Raw genomic sequence first — 15,884 nt, 5'->3', positions numbered from 1 at the left:
AACTAAGAGCCCAAGGCAAGCTTTTATTTTACTTTAGCCAGCTTTGTTTATAAAATGGTCAACACATTTATTTTTGTTGAAAAACATTCAACAATTTTGTCCAAGTCTAGTACAACTTCACAGAGTCTTCTGCATTAGGAAGAACTTTTCTCATTTTCTATGGAGAAGAGCAAAATGCATAAATATTCTCAAAATAAGAATATATGCCAGCAATTACTCTATGGGCTCTAAATGCATTAACAATCTTCAGAGCAACTCTACAAAATGGCCTCCATCAACCCCGCCATACACACAAGGACCAGGGCTCAGAGGGTCAGCAGCTGACCAAGCATATAGGGAAGGAGTGGGGGAGTCAGGGGTCAAGGCCAGGGTGTCTAGGTTCAGAACGCAGGCTCTTAGCCACTACATCAGGGTACTGGAATATTAGAAAAATAATTTGAAGGAGTACTTTTCCTGCAAATACCTTTGTCAACACAGCAGAGTTTTACCTTTAAGAAAGTGCTCTGAATAAGTGTATGTAGTCATTAATTCTACCCTCGAATACACATAAGCAAAGAAATTAGATAGTTTAAAAAAAACGAGGAAAAAATTTCATCCAAAATTTTTTTTAAGGAACACCATGGCTTACCAACAGTCACAGCTACCAAAATACTTTGTCTCACCTATTAGAAAAGGGGGACAGTGGCTGACAATAGGAAGAAATTACTCTGGACAAGAGCAGACTTTTAAAGAACGTTGTTTCCCAAAATACAGGTAACCAAGGTATCCACTCAGAAAAAGCTAGCTACGAAGGTAATAACGCATCAGTTCTGGGTAACATACAGCATTGAAAATGATGTTTGAGAAGTTCCTTGGCAGTATGGAAATGCTAACAAAATGTGTTAGGTAGTTAACTAAAATATTAACCACATACACAGAATAGGAACAATTAAAAGAAAATGTTCCATAAAAACAGTGGCAGCTTTGTTAAAGTGATGGATTAGTGAAAACTTTTTTCTCATAAATTTTTCTTTGATATTCTACTCTTTTTATCATTAAAATGAAACCACTGAACATTCAACAAGTTCGTTAGGAAACTATCTCAACACAACCAGTTCTCTTTCCTATAGATAGGACCAAAAAAAAAAAAAAGCGTTTTAATGTTGATAATACAAACCTAAATCGATATACTCATCAATCTCCCAAACAATGTCAGGCACAATCCATTTATAGTCACTAAGGTCTGGTATCATATCTTTCCACTGATCAAAAGTCTAAAAGATAAGAAAGAATGCCAATTAAATGCTCTGAATGCCATATAAAAATATAAGAAAAACTATTTTTGGCTATTTAATTAAAACATGCTAATCTACTAAGAATGATACATCATGCTCCAAAGTCTCAGAAACAAAGTGGCCTAAATTCTTCTAAAAACAAAGTAACAAGCGAGCACTTAAAAATGTAAGTGTTCCTTTACTGAATATGAAAAGTTTAAAAACTGAAAATATATTACCATTTCAAACAGGTTTCATGACATAGCTTTGAACAACACTGTGGAATAGAAGGGAAACAGGCCAGGGGTCAGGACACTTTGCCTCTAGTCTCAGCCAAGAAGTGGTTGCATAAATCTACCACTTAAGTGTCCTATCTGTGCAACTAAATGGCAACACTGAAAACCAAACCAAAGTGTTCTCACTCCCAGCACAGTCTTCCTTCCACTAGGCCACTTTATCTCTGATAATTATAACTAAGATTAAGAAGGCATTTTCCTATTACTATTCACACCATTAAAATAATCTAGCACATAGCAGAGACATAATAAATATTTAAACATCCAATTATATTTTACTGCACTAAAGAAAAATTACTTAATGCTATAAAACCTTAAAATAAGCAAGCTGAATAACTGGACAAGCAGTAGGAAAGTTAAGCTCACCTTTTTGGCTGTATAGCCACCCCCAACAGCAGATCCCAGTATGAGATACCGAAGTTTTAAGAGCCTCGCAGCTAATCTTGCTGGCCAAAAATTCCTGTGGGGCTGGTAGCCATATTTAATTGGAGAAAGTTTCAATTTATGTAAAGGATGGTTAGTCAGAGAAGAAAACTGCTGAAAAGATGTCCTGAGTTGGGGTCTTTGAGGCTTGAAGGTAGGATGATGATGTGAATGATAAATACTTCTCGAAACCAGATGCACTTTTTGTAGTGGTAGTCTTCCTCTTACTCCAGAGCTACGTTTCACTAGGGACTGGCAGACCTCACTGAAAGAAAAATGAGCACGAGAGAAAGATTAGACGGAGCAACAACACAAGGAAATGGTACGAAAAGAGCAATATACAAAAGCGAAAACACACATACATGTGTACATGTGTCCAATCCCCACGTCATACAACAGCTTATATTCATTAACATTATTTTTAACATTTTTGTATTAACAGGCTTGTTTTATTATTCTTTGTCTCTACACACACACACACACACACACACATACACACACACACTTTATTCCTGATCTGTACACTTGTGTAGTTGCAGGCTCGTGCCCCTCTATTCTAAATACTTGTATGTTTTTTTCAGCAACATGGATATCCTCTTACAAAAACTTGACATACTTAAAATCAAGAAATTGGTAACATTAATGGAAAACTACCATGTATACATTTTTACAAACTGTACCAATTGGACTAGTAATACCAACAATGTCCTTTATTGCAAATTTTTTACTGGTCTAGGTCACACTTTGCATTTAGCTTTTATGCATGTTACTTTTCATCTTGCAGATTTTTTGTCCTTGCAACATTATATTACATTAAATTTTTTTGAGGTGCCTAGGATTTTGTAGAAATCCATGGTACCATGTAACATGGTACCATGTTTTTCAGACTGTAAGACACACTTTTTTTCCAAATTTGGGAGGAAAGAGGGGTGTATCTTATAGTCCGAATGTAGCTTACCTGGCTCGCTGTGGTGGTGGTGGGGGGCAGCAGTGGAAAGGGGTCACAGGTTATTCAATATTTTACCACATTTTCACATTTGCTATGAGCCAGGCACTGTTGGAGCATGTGCTACCTCACATAATTCTGCTAATAATCTTATGATGAATTGTCCTCATTTCACAAAAGAGGAAAAGGTGGCACACAGATGTAAATAACTTGCCTAAGTGCACAGTGATATAAAGAGTAAAAGGCGGGATTCAAACTCAGGAAGTGGGACTCCACAGCCTTTTCTCTAATTTACCATGTGGGGGCTATGATCCAAGGAACTGCGATCAGAAACAAATATGGTGGGGACTTACTTTATTAATGCTACTCATTATAAGTAAAAGTCAAAAACAGAATGCATGCCAACTTTTGCTTTATTTTTTATTATATTTTACTGATTATGCTATTACAGTTATCCCAAATTTCCCCCTTTGTCCCCTCTACTCAACACCCCACATTCCCTGAGGCAATTCCCACACAATTGTTCATGTCCATGGGTCATGTGTAGGTTCACTGGCTACTCCATTTCCTATACTATACTTTATGTCCCCATGGCTATTCTGTAACTACCTATTTGTACTTCTTAATTCCCTTGCATCTTCACGTATTCTACCATACCTCTCCCCCTCCAACCTGGCCAATATCAAACTGCTCTCTGTATCCATGGTTCTATTTCTGTTCTTCTTGTTTGCTTAGTATGTTTTTACATTCAATCGTTAACAGATATGTATTTATTGCCATTGTATTGTTTACAGTTTTGATATTCTTCTTTTTCTTAAAAAAGTCCCTTTATACTTCATATAATAATGGTTTAGTGATGATGCACTCCTTTAGTTTCTTATCTGGGAAGCTCTTTATCTGCCCTTCCATCCTAATGATAACTATGCTGGGTAGAGCAATCTTGGCTGTAGGTCCTGCTTTTCATGACTTTGAATATTTCTTGCCAATCCCTCTAGCCTGCAAAGTTTGAGAAATTCACTGGACTTTGAATATTTCTTGCCAATCCCTCTAGCCTGCAAAGTTTGAGAAATTCACTGAGTCTTATGGGAATTCCCCTGTAGGTAACTAACTGCTGGTTAGTTACCAGCAGTTACTCTTCTCCTACTGGTTTTAAGATTCTCTCTTTATCTTTAACCTCTGACATGTTAATTATGAGTTGTCTTGGAGTGGGCCTCTTTGCATCCATCCTGTTTGGGACTCTGTGCCTCCTGGACTTGCATGTCTATTTCCTTCACCAAATCAGGGAAGTTTTTCTTTCATGACTTTTTCAAATAAAATTCCAATTTCTTGCTCTTTCTCTTCTCTTTCTGGCACCATTATGATGTGAGTGTTGGACGTCTTGAAGTTGCCTCAGAGGCAGCTTAGATTAGCTGCCTAAAATTTTTTTTTTGGATTATTTTTCTTCCTGTTTTGTGTGATTGTTTTTTGCTTGTTTACATTCCAAATTATTGATTTGATTTTGGGCTTCATCCATTTTGCCATTGTTTTCCTGTAAATTGCTTTTTATTTTAATTAGTGCAACCTTGACTTCTATCTGGATCTTTTTTATGTTGCTGAGGTCCTCACTAAGTTTCTTGAGCCTCCTTATGACCTATGTCTTGAACTCTGCATCTGATATATATAATAACCATTATATATCAAAAGTTACAAAAGTTTCTTTATATGTATCTCCCAGATACAAAAGTTTCTTTCCATTTTGTTTAGTTCTTTTTCTGGAGTTTGATCTGTTCTTTCATATTAGCCATATTTCTTTGTCTCCCCATTTTGGCAGCCTCCCTGTGTTTTGTTTCTAAGTATTAGGTAAAGCAATGACTCCTTATCTCAGTAGTGTGGCCTAACATAGTAGCTGTCCTACAGGGTCCAGTGGCACAGCCTCCCCACACAAACTGAGTACTCAAGGTGCACCCTTTGGGTGGGCTAAGTACACCCTCCTCTTACAGTTGGGCCTTGATTGCTATTGGCAGATCAATGGGAGGAATTACCCAGGCTAGTCAGCTTCAAGGACTGGCTATGACCACTGATTACCAGCCTCCACCAGCCTCCACCTGCTGTGGAGGATGAGGTATGTGGGGGCAGGTTGTTGGTCCTCCAATGTGGTCCATAGCTGTCCACTTGGGGTATGCAGGCTCTGGGGTTTCCCAGGTGGTGCAGGCTGAAGTCAGCCCCATCCTATGTTTTGTCTGGTGTGATCCTGCCTGAGCTATAAAGCAATCTGAGATGGTTGCTACTTATGCTGGGCTTGGAGATTCCCAGGCAAAGCCAACATGTGAATCTCGGATGACTGCTGCTAGTGCTGGGCCTGAAGCCACTTAGCTAAAGGTATAGGGGCTTGGGGCTCACTGAGCCTGACTGTTGCTTATTTAATAGGATTTAGGAAGTTGTGAAGCATGAGCTGAGGCTACCCATTCATATAGAAAAGCAGCTTGGGTGTGCCTGTAAGTTGGGTGTGCCTGTAAGCTGGGCGGGACGGAGTCTCTGGGGGTCTCCAAGGAGGGGAAAACAGTGTTAGACAGGTTGATGGAATCTCTGATATGGCACCAGCCTGCTGGCTCTGTGGCTCTGTGGCGGGAGACCCCAGAGAAGAGACAATGGCTTCTGCCAGGTCTGTCCCCCAGCTCTGGCCTTGATGCCAGACACTTCAGTTTCTCCCTATATGCCATAGTACCTTTCAAGCTGCTACNGCCTGACTGTTGCTTGTTTAATAGGATTTAGGAAGTTGTGAAGCATGAGCTGAGGCTACCCATTCATATAGAAGAGCAGCTTGGGTGTGCCTGTAAGTTGGATGTGCCTGTAAGCTGGGCGGGACAGAGTCTCTGGGGATCTCCAAGGAGGGGAAAACAGTGTTAGACAGGTTGATGGAATCTCTGATATGGCACCAGCCTGCTGGCTCTGTGGCTCTGTGGCGGGAGACCCCAGAGAAGAGACAATGGCTTCTGCCAGGTCTGTCCCCCAGCTCTGGCCTTGATGCCAGACACTTCAGTTTCTCCCTATATGCCATAGTACCTTTCAAGCTGCTACCCAAGTGCTGGAATTCAGAGGTAGTGAGTTGAAGTCTGTGTGTGGGTTAAGAGGAACTGCTTCGTACTCCAGAAGTTTCTCCTTCTGAGTACATTCCACACTGCTTTCTATAGCCAGAAGTTATGGGGACTTGCCTTCCTGGCCCTGGAACTCTGGGCTGGGGGGACTGGTGTGGGGCAAGAATCCTCACTTTCAAGACATCCCTCCTGAATTTTTATCCACCACATGTGGATGTGGGATGAGTCCATTCCGTGTCTCCCTACTTCCTGGCTATCTGGATGGATGTGGTTTCTCTAATTTCATAGTTGTCAGACTTCTATTCAACTTGATTTATGATGGTTCTGAGTGATGGCTGTTCTATATTTTAGTTGTCATTTTGATGTGGTTGTGCAAGGTGGTGAGCTGTGTTTACCTAGGCCACCATCTTTACTGGAAATCCTCCAAACTTTTGCTTTCAAGTGCAAAACTCCAGCAGCTCAGAATAGCTGTTCTTGTTTGCTCATCTATGTCTCACTATGGTCAGACAGCCCAGGGATGAAAATTAAGGAAAAATCATCAACATCCCAGGCATCTGGCTCCCCAGAAAAATGAAAGTAGCCAAGACTAAACAAACAAACAAACAAAAAAACACCCAAAGAAGAAGAGATCCCAAATGTACACATTACTGGGAGGTGGATGGAGGTAGAAAAAGATATAAGGGAATAAATGGTAATGGAAAAATACAATAAAAACATAAATTAAAAAATAAATGTACATGTTAATATCTAAGCCCTTCTCCTCCTGGCAGAGAATGAAAACTGAGCACCAACAACCATGTGACTGATCATTTATCCTATTCAACGTACACTCAGAGTGCTTTTTATGGGGCAGGCCCAGTTGTTAGCAGTTTTAAAATATTAACTCATTTACTTACACTGGACTAGCAATTTCTCTAGAAAAACAATCAAGAAACATGAACAATTTGTGATGAAAGATGGTGGGGGGAAAGGGCACCTAAATGCTAGGTATTATGCTAGATGTATTCACAAATGCTACCATTAATATTCAGAAAAACCTGGTATGGTAAATATCCTTAATTTACCAATTCGCCTGTTTAAAGGGTCTTGCCTAAGGAAGAATGACTACTAATGGTGGAAGAGGGACGGAACCCGAATTCAGTCTGTCAATATTGCCCAAATTCTTCCCACGGGAGACACTAGTGAGTACGAGTACAGGAGATAGTGGATATACGAACAGGTGTGGCCTCAGCCAAGAGGCTGTGGGTATTTGGGAGCATCTGCCACCTGCTCTGGAAGCCTGGGGTGACTGACACCAGGCCCCGCTCTGACTTAAGACTCTACAGGACCCCCCAACTCAGGAAACCTGAGGGCAACAGGACGTAACAGTAGGAGAAAATACACATTGAGGGTTTACATACATTGCTCATTTATAATTCTACATGTAAAAATTATTTCTGGCCACAGAAATACCTATCATTTTAGAATTTGGTGAACATTCTGTAAGCTTCTCAAAAGCTCCGACTCTCCGCGGAGCGCGCCTGCACCTTTCCCCACCTTCTTCCGGCTGCGCTTTCCTCGCCTCTCGCCCTCCTAAGCCCCAGGGGCCCCTTGCTCTTTGCCTCTGCAACTTGTTTCCTGAGCCCATTTCCTCTACCACTCACTTCTTCCACTTCTGTGACTTTCTAAATAAGCTTCCTCTTATAGTTTGAAAAAACTCTGACTTCAGAGTTTGAGATATTATGATCAAGATAAATCATAATTTCCCCTACCTTATAAAAAGTAAGTTATGTCAAGAAACTAAATCCTCCTGACCTCAAACTCAGCATACAGAAAGCAAAGTCCCCATTTTAGTTTCAAAATGGGCTCTATCCCAGCAATCATTCACACCTTAAAATTAATCACGTAATGAATGCCTCTATGTCAAAGGGGTAGAGACAGTTAGGTGGTACAAGGAGTTGAGGTGGTCAGTGAGTATTTCCCAGAAAAAGTAAAATTTAATTAGGTGGGAAGAATCAAAAAATAGGGAAAGAAATTTTAGACAGAGAGAAGGGTACGGGACTAAGACAATAAAATGGCACAGGCCTAAGGAGCTAGCATAACAGATATACTGTGGAAGGTGAACTGGAAAGGAGGTCTAAGAACAAACCACAGAGCCACTGAACATCACTCTGAGTTTCAACTTTATTCTGTAGGCAACAGGGAGCCAATGAATGTTTCTGAGCAGAATATGAATTAAACAGTAATTTTAAAAGATTTTAAAGGCAATGTGCTATAGACTGAATGTTTGTGTCTCCCTCCAAATCATATGTTGAAGTCTAATCCCCAATGTGACTGACAGTTGGGGGTGGGGTTTTGGTGGGGAGTAATTAGGTTTTCACGTGGTCCTATGGTCCTGAGGATAGCGCTTCCATGATGAGACTGATGCCCTTCCCAAGGGGACAGAGAACACAAGACTCTCCCCACCATGTAAAGAAACAGTAAGATGATGGCTGCTTCTAAACCAGGAAGCAGGCCCTCACCAGACACCAAATTTGCTGCTGTCTTCATCTTGGACTTCTTAGCTTCCAGAACTATGAAAAATACACGTTCGTGCTTAAGCTACCAGTGCATGGCACTTTCTTATACTAGCCCAAAATCACAAAGCCACAATGTCAGATTAGAAGACAGGTAAGTAAATCAGAAGTGGAGAGAAAAGGTGATCTTATCATAGTTGCCCAGATACAAAAGTGAAGAAGGAACTAAAGTGAGGCTGCAGCAGTGAGAAAGCAAAGGGAAAGAAATGTGGATCAGACTGACAGGCTAGACGTTCAGAGGAGAGGAAAGAAGAATGAGTAATAACCATGAGGTTGTACCTGGGACAACTAAAGTTACCATTTACAGACATAAAAAAAAACTCAGGAGATAATCAACCATGGCAATACCTCATGGTTCCATAACATTTAGCTCAAATTTCTTTCAACTCTATTCCTATATCCACTTAAATATTTTGAATTGAATAAACTTTGGTTCTAATCACAGCTTCACTGCTTACTAGTTGGGCAATAAAAGGCAAATTATGAATTTATTCAAGCCTCAGTTTTTCTTTTTTAAGTATATTTTATGGATTATGCTATTACAGTTCTCCCATCTGTTAAAAAGAAACAATAGCTCTATCAGACAGTCAGTAATCACTAATTTGAGTATCTTACTCTCAGACCATAACTCCCTATCACTAAAACCACCTCTGACTCTATGGGACAAGGAGTCACTGACACTGTATCTTCTTACCTATTAGTTTCTATCTTATCTATTTATCCACTTAATCTACCTTAAATTCCCCAGTTTATAGTTTCAATAACTCTTGTGCAAATATGCCAGGTTCCCTTGCCCTCGGACTTAACAGACAACATATAAAAACCCTGGACGATCCTCATGATCACTTTTCTCCCTACTCAACAGACATCTCACCCAGGCCCGCAAGACTACCTGACAGTTCTACTCATTTCTCCTTCCATACATCCTTCTACTCTCTCTAGGCCTGTTTCTCACATCTCCTCTGCCTCCAACCTCCCACATCTCCCCATCCTTCCTCCAACTCAGTAGATGATCTTTCTCCCTACTTCATGGAGAAACGGAAGCCATCAAAAGGCAACATGCGGTTCACCTAGCCTGGCTACACATATCCTTTAGTCCCCCCCTCCCTACCACCACGGTAAGATGATCCGGCAAGTGCTCCTCCCAGGGAAGACCTGTTTTGAATTCCCTTTCTCCTGTCTCTTAAGGAATCGCAAGTCAAGCCTCTCACCTTAAAGGAGAAAAGAGAAAAAATGACCCATTTCCTTTCCCTAGCTAGTCATTAAAAGGCAACTCAACCTAACTTTAATTTGCATCATTGCGGAGAAATGGCACAGGCAAAGTGCACCAAAAGCTTTCCAAGGGACATTTGGTTTTTCAATCCTCAGTTTAAGTCTCTCGGCAATATCTGACAATGTCGGCACCCCCTCGGTGTTGGCACTGTCCCTTTCCTGGCAGTCTCTAGTTTTATTCTTACCTTACTGGGCATCACTTTTCACTTGCCTCCTCCCCTACTACCTTTTGAATGTTAGGAGTTTATTAAGGCTTAGGTCTAAACCCACTTCTCTTCTCACTGTATACATTTTAAAAAATACTTTATTTCTTTTAATTTTTAGAGAGAGGGGAAGGGAAGGAGAGAGGGAGAGAAACATCAATGTGTGGTTGCCTCTCACATGGCCCCCACTGGGGACCTGGCCCACAACCCAGGCATGTGCCCTGACTGGGAATTGAATGGCAACCCTTTGGTTCACAGCCTGCACTCAATCCACTGAGCTACGCCAGCCAGGGCTCACTGTATACATTCTTTGTAGGCAATCTTATTTTCACCTATGTCCTCAAGTGCCATCTATATACCCATATTTCTCAAATTTATGTCTAATATAAATAGTTAAGTTCCAGGACCTGCTGTTCAATTGATTACTCAACATTACTACTTAGATATAAAAATATAACTCAAATTCAAGATATCCAAACCCTTAATATTTCTCCTTCTCCTTCCCCCCAAACTCTACTTTCTTCCATTACTCATTATCTCAGAAAATGGGATAAGCACCTATCCAGTTACATAAGCCACTAACCTGAGGACCACTCTTGATACTTCCCTCACCCTCAAGTTCCGCTACTCCTACTACAACAGAGATCTCCAATCTCCCACTTCTCCCATCTCCATCATTTCTTACGTGGGTGGCTACAAGGGTCTGTATGAAGGTGTTCTCCACAGCACAACCAGAGTACCCTTCTGAAATGTCCATCTATCACTCTCACTCACCTGCAAAAATCTTTTAACCCCCCCTCCCCAACCCCCAGCATTTACAACAACATCTAACCTCCTGGTCTACAAAACCCTCTATGGTCTGGTCCTAGTCTCCCTCCCTCTCACCTCCAGGCAGGTGTTCATATAGTTCCCTGTTAGTGTCATACTCTTTCCCCGGTCAGAGCCTTAATGTCCACTGTTCGTGGGCAAACTCTACCTACTTACCTCCTATTACTCCTGTTATCTGCTGTAAGAACTGGTTTCACCTCAAGCATTCCTCCTGTCCCTGAACCTTCACTGTCATTCAAGTCTCCCTGCTACAGTTCTTGGTTCCCTGTATCCTTTTTCTTCAGTGCTCATAAAATCTGTATTACATGATAGTATAATTATTGAATTAATATTGGTCTGTACCTTTAAACTGTAATCTCCATATGGCCAGGGTCCTGCCAGTTTTGCTTACCATTATGTTTCTAAAGCCTAGCCCAATGCCTCACACATAGTAGGCACTCAATAAATCTGCTTAATGAAAAAATGCCATTGGGGTAATTAAATGGCAATTTTTTAAAAGAACATAGCAATGACCACAGAAAAAGTGCTCGATAAATGTCATTTCAACATTAATTGCACTAAGCTCCACTAATGTATAAATGAACAGCTCTTTAACCCTCACAGAATTTTTTGGCATTTTTAGAAATTATTTTAACACTTTAGAAAAGTGTTAATCCATCCCGGCTAGTGTGACTTAGTAGATTGAATACCGGCCTGAAAACCAAAGGGTCACTGGTTCAATCCCCAGCCAGGGCACACGCCTGGGTTGCTGCTGGGTCCCCAGTTGGGGGCACATGAGAGGCAACCACACTGATGTTTCTCTCCCTCTCTTTCTCCGTCCCTTCCCCTCTGTCTAAAAGTAAATAAATAAAATCTTTAAAAATAAAAAAAGAAAAGTGTTAATCCAAATATATAACCAAACAGATTAACTCCAGGGTTGAATGGTAATATCCCTAAGTTGCTTTTGTTTTTCATTACAGTGAATCCTCCTTTAATGTCATCAATAGGTTCTGGTTCTGCAACCTGAAACTAAAATTGATATAATGAAACCAGTTTCACCATAGGCTAATAGATGTAAACAAAAGTGAAGTTCCCATGGCACCTCATCAAAGTTATCATGCAACAACATTGAATGTAATGACTTTGTTCAACAGCTTGCTGTACTTTCTTCATCATTTATTTCCAAGCCCCTAAAACTCCCATTTCCACAATGGTGGCAGCAATAGCTGTGGGTAGGGACAACAACAGAGTGTAAGGTACTCAAGTCAGGAACTACATGTAAAACATCATGTGATTAGTCTCCTGAAAGAGATAATTGATGCAAAACAAAATCCTAGTACATAAGGCAGCCTCGAGAATTACTCCTAGAGTTTCCAATTCATAATGACCTAAAAGATCAATGCTCACACAGGACAGACTATTTTTCTCAATAGGGTCCTTCTGAAATACAGGTAAGAGAATGAAAAGAGGAGAAACTGAGATTCACCAAAAGCACCAGCTGGGGAAAGGTGGTTTGGTCACCCTCCACCCAACTCCAGTGTGTTTGGGTGTTAACAGCAAGGCTTACCTCTAGGCTCTGCAATCTGACAGGGAGGAACTAAGGCTCCCCAGTTCGTGTGGCAATGGGGTGGGGGGGAGGGAGACGGGATTCCTCCCAGAGTAGGCCCCAACAATACAGGCATTTATAACGAGATCCGATAGGCTGCCCACTCCCTAAAAACTCTAAAATGAAGCCTGCTAGCTGACACATCACACACCTAAAAGAGTTTTCTAAATCAGCTTGCTAAATCAACCTTTTCATTCAGGGGTAACCCACACAGGCACCTGTATCAATCATTATTAATCTGTCATGTTTAAATATAGTTATATAACTAGGTTCCTACAGAAAACCAGCAGTTCTTAAGATGAGGACCAAGATAAACAAGATTATTAATCTTGAGAAGAGCGAAGATACAAAATTCCAATTAACATTCTCAGGTGGCTTCCTTAAGATATTGTAGATATAAAATAGAAGCAGGTTGTTATTAAAAATAGCAACTGGAGAACAATACAACATTTACAGAATTACCCATCTCTTAAGAGTTTACTAAATATTAAACAGTTCATGGAAATTAAAGCTGTAGTGAGATATCTATCTATCAATCAGCAATACCAGACAATTCGCCAGAACTTAGAATATACATATAAAAAAGTAAAAACCATGAGGGAAAAGCCAAGTGACTTGTGGAAGTGGTACCCAAACTGCGGTGTGTGTGGCACATGGTCATGGCATTTACGAAATGATCTACTGGGATCCAGGAGGAAAATACCGAAGCTTATAGATAGAATTTTTTTTTTGTATCTTGTCCTTTCAGATTACATTAGGGTAGATGTACAATGTAAATAAAGTAATTAGTACAGAGGTGCATTTATAATATTTAAGGTGTGCAGATACCCATGTTGTGGCACGTGCACACTTCTTTAACAGACAGTGAGTACAGATCACGTTTTGGAAATCGTGGACTACATACAGGATCAATCTAAATAAAACAACATTCACATAATAGTTGTTTAAAAAGACAAAAAACAAAAGGAAAAGGAAAAAACTAAGAAAAGGAAAATCTCCCAGAACGAAGAATCTTTTTAACAGAAAGGCCCACTGAGTGCTAGGCCAGATGAGTAGGGGTGGGAGGGGGTAGAGAGTGGCAAAGAGGGAGAGACCCCTACCTCGACAAAGCCTTGATAATTTTAAGATAAGGCCAAGATCCTAGAAGCTTCCATGAAGGGAAAAACACGATACCTTGAAATACAAAAATCAGACTGTCCTAAGAGTCTGTATTAGTAACAAATGATGCTAGAGAAAAATGGAGCCAACACTTTCACAGTCCTGAAGAAAAAGGATTCTGAACAGACTTCTCTGAGCCAAACTAAAAATCAAACATTAACCAACATAAGGTTTCCCTCCTGAAATCGTCTATTCTCTCTCCTCTATCATCTCTTTTAACCCATACATCATTCCCTAATATGTAGTTGTTTTTCAACAATTTTACAAAAATATTTATTGCACCTAAATAAATGTTGGTCGTTGTTCTTCTTACATGTCTATCAGCATGCATTTAGATATATATGTAAAAAATGTTTATAGTCCCATGTGCTAAAGAACGGGAAAGTAAATGTACTTCTGTACAACATGCAGAGAACTGCAGCAAAAGAAAAATCCCTGAGTTTGGGGGTTTTGACTTTCTGCATCTCTCCTTCTGCAGGGAGCTAAACTGTGCTATCCACATAAGATAACATTTTAAAACTACAACTCTATGGACTCCATAGTAACTTTAGACACAGTTTAGCCCAACAGCATCCAATTGAATAAATATGTTATTTATCACTTTGTTTTTACATTCAAGTTTAAAGTTTCTTTTACATATCTCAATTGCTCCAACAAAGTATGCTATTTTTCTGCAAAGACTTTTCTTTTTTTACTTAAAGAAAATTAGATATATTTCCCCAGTAAATACTGAGTTGAAATAAAGAAGCTGTAAATAACTTCAGTAGTGAGGGCAGTGGATTTACTTAGAAATTAAAGTTTCTGATTAGGAATAACTTAATTATTCTAGTTGACAAAACCGATAACTATTGTATGCCACCCAGTTCTGAATTTAAACTCAAGTTAAGCTTCACAAAATAAATGGGTTCTATTCCTTATAAATATTATAAACTACCTTTACCATTTAAAACATTCTGGAAAAAATTCAAGACAGCTGTTTAGAGGTTAATTCAGGAAAACCAAGTTTTTTCAGTCTTGCTTGGTGTATATTGCTTATTATCAAATGCCTGAAATGAGTTAACCCTGAAGGTACCTAAGGATAGTTATTCTGTCATCTTAATCTCACTAAAATGCACACAGTAATCCACAGAAATGAAAAGACTTCTATGATTTCCTACTTAGGATTAAACTAGGCCTGGAAAACAGTGATTAAAAAGGTGGTGCCACATTTACTACCGCGCATCCAAAACCAAGTCTCCTCCCCTAGACTCCGCGAGGGGGTTGGGGGGGGGGCGGGGAGCTGCTATTAAGAAGGTATATCTGATCACCGCCTCTGACATCGTATGCATCACTGCTCCAGATCTGACTCCAAAATCCCGGTTGACTCAGAGGACCAGGGAAAGAGGCAGGGTCTCCCTCACGCCGGGAGAAGAGCAAAAGTACCTGCAGGAGCAATGTACGCCCGGTGTGGAGATCGAAGAGTTAAGAGACGCGGAAAGGATGACACAAGGATAGAACCAGAGACCGGGGAGGGAGAGGGTAAAAACAAGAAGCAACCGGAGACAGAGATAACAGGGAGGTCAGAAGGGTAAAAGGGCAGGGACAATAGACAGGCCAAGACTGAAAGGCGCCCAGAATCTTCGAGTGGCATGGGGACAAGGACAAGGCCAGTACTGGAGCTGGCACCTCAGGTAAGCCCAGTCAGGGCTCCTGTCACTGCGGGTCCTCAAAACTACTCCAGAATCCTCCAGCCGCCCTCCGTCTGTACTAAGAGCTATTTGCACATTATGTTAGTAATGATGGGGCAAACTAGTTTTTCAGAGCCCTAGAAATAACGGGGCCAGGTCAGAGCCTGCACTTACCAGGCCACGGTGGCCCGGCGTAGACGCCACATCTCCCCTCTCCAGCGAGGAGGTCACACAGGCGCTGAGACGGCCGCGCAGGAGCTCAGTGTCAGTCCCAGTCCGACTCCCGCTCTAAGAATGACCCAAGAAAAGTCCCTGGGTAACAAGGACACAGGGAAGCCGCAGCAACCCTCCCAATGGCGCATGGACTTCCGCGAGAGCCCTCCCGGCACCCGTACTCGGTCCGTCAGGCAAACGGCCACCTCACCCTTTCTAGGGGAGCAGTACAAAAGGGCCGGGGAGACTAGCGCATGCGCCCAGAGCCTTGACCAGTCTATTTTCCCTCCCCCAATCCACTCTGCCATGTATGTTTCCGGGTTGAAATTCTGAGGCTCGCAAACTAAAGGAGTGAGGAAGGGAGAGGTTGAGAGGTGGGCATGCACGGACTGATGGAGCTAGGGGCTGGGA

At 41.1% G+C, this 15,884-nt stretch overlaps 1 protein-coding gene across 5 annotated transcripts in view; it reads right to left on the bottom strand.

The window, feature by feature from the left end:
- The window catches only part of OPA1 (OPA1 mitochondrial dynamin like GTPase), a 96,627-nt gene extending 80,950 nt beyond the window's left edge, over nt 1-15,677 (bottom strand). For 4 of the 5 annotated variants that reach the window (XM_037040014.1, XM_037040033.1, XM_037040026.1 and 1 more), the window contains exons 1-3: nt 15,435-15,677; nt 1,916-2,237; nt 1,157-1,253 (exon numbers count right to left, since the gene is read on the bottom strand). In XM_037040014.1, the coding sequence (XP_036895909.1) occupies nt 1,157-1,253; nt 1,916-2,237; nt 15,435-15,466 (451 nt within the window). In that variant the 5' untranslated portion in view covers nt 15,467-15,677. The remainder of the gene's footprint in view (nt 1-1,156; nt 1,254-1,915; nt 2,238-15,434) is intronic. The other variant, XM_037040039.1, reaches the window with a different exon arrangement.
- Between the last annotated feature and the right edge of the window lie 207 nt (nt 15,678-15,884).

This window comes from Sturnira hondurensis, unplaced genomic scaffold, assembly GCF_014824575.4.
Source record: "Sturnira hondurensis isolate 20B ecotype Veracruz unplaced genomic scaffold, ASM1482457v3 Scaffold0000396, whole genome shotgun sequence".
NCBI classification, from domain to species: Eukaryota; Metazoa; Chordata; class Mammalia; order Chiroptera; family Phyllostomidae; genus Sturnira; species Sturnira hondurensis.
This window is presented reverse-complemented; position numbering and strand designations above follow the sequence as displayed.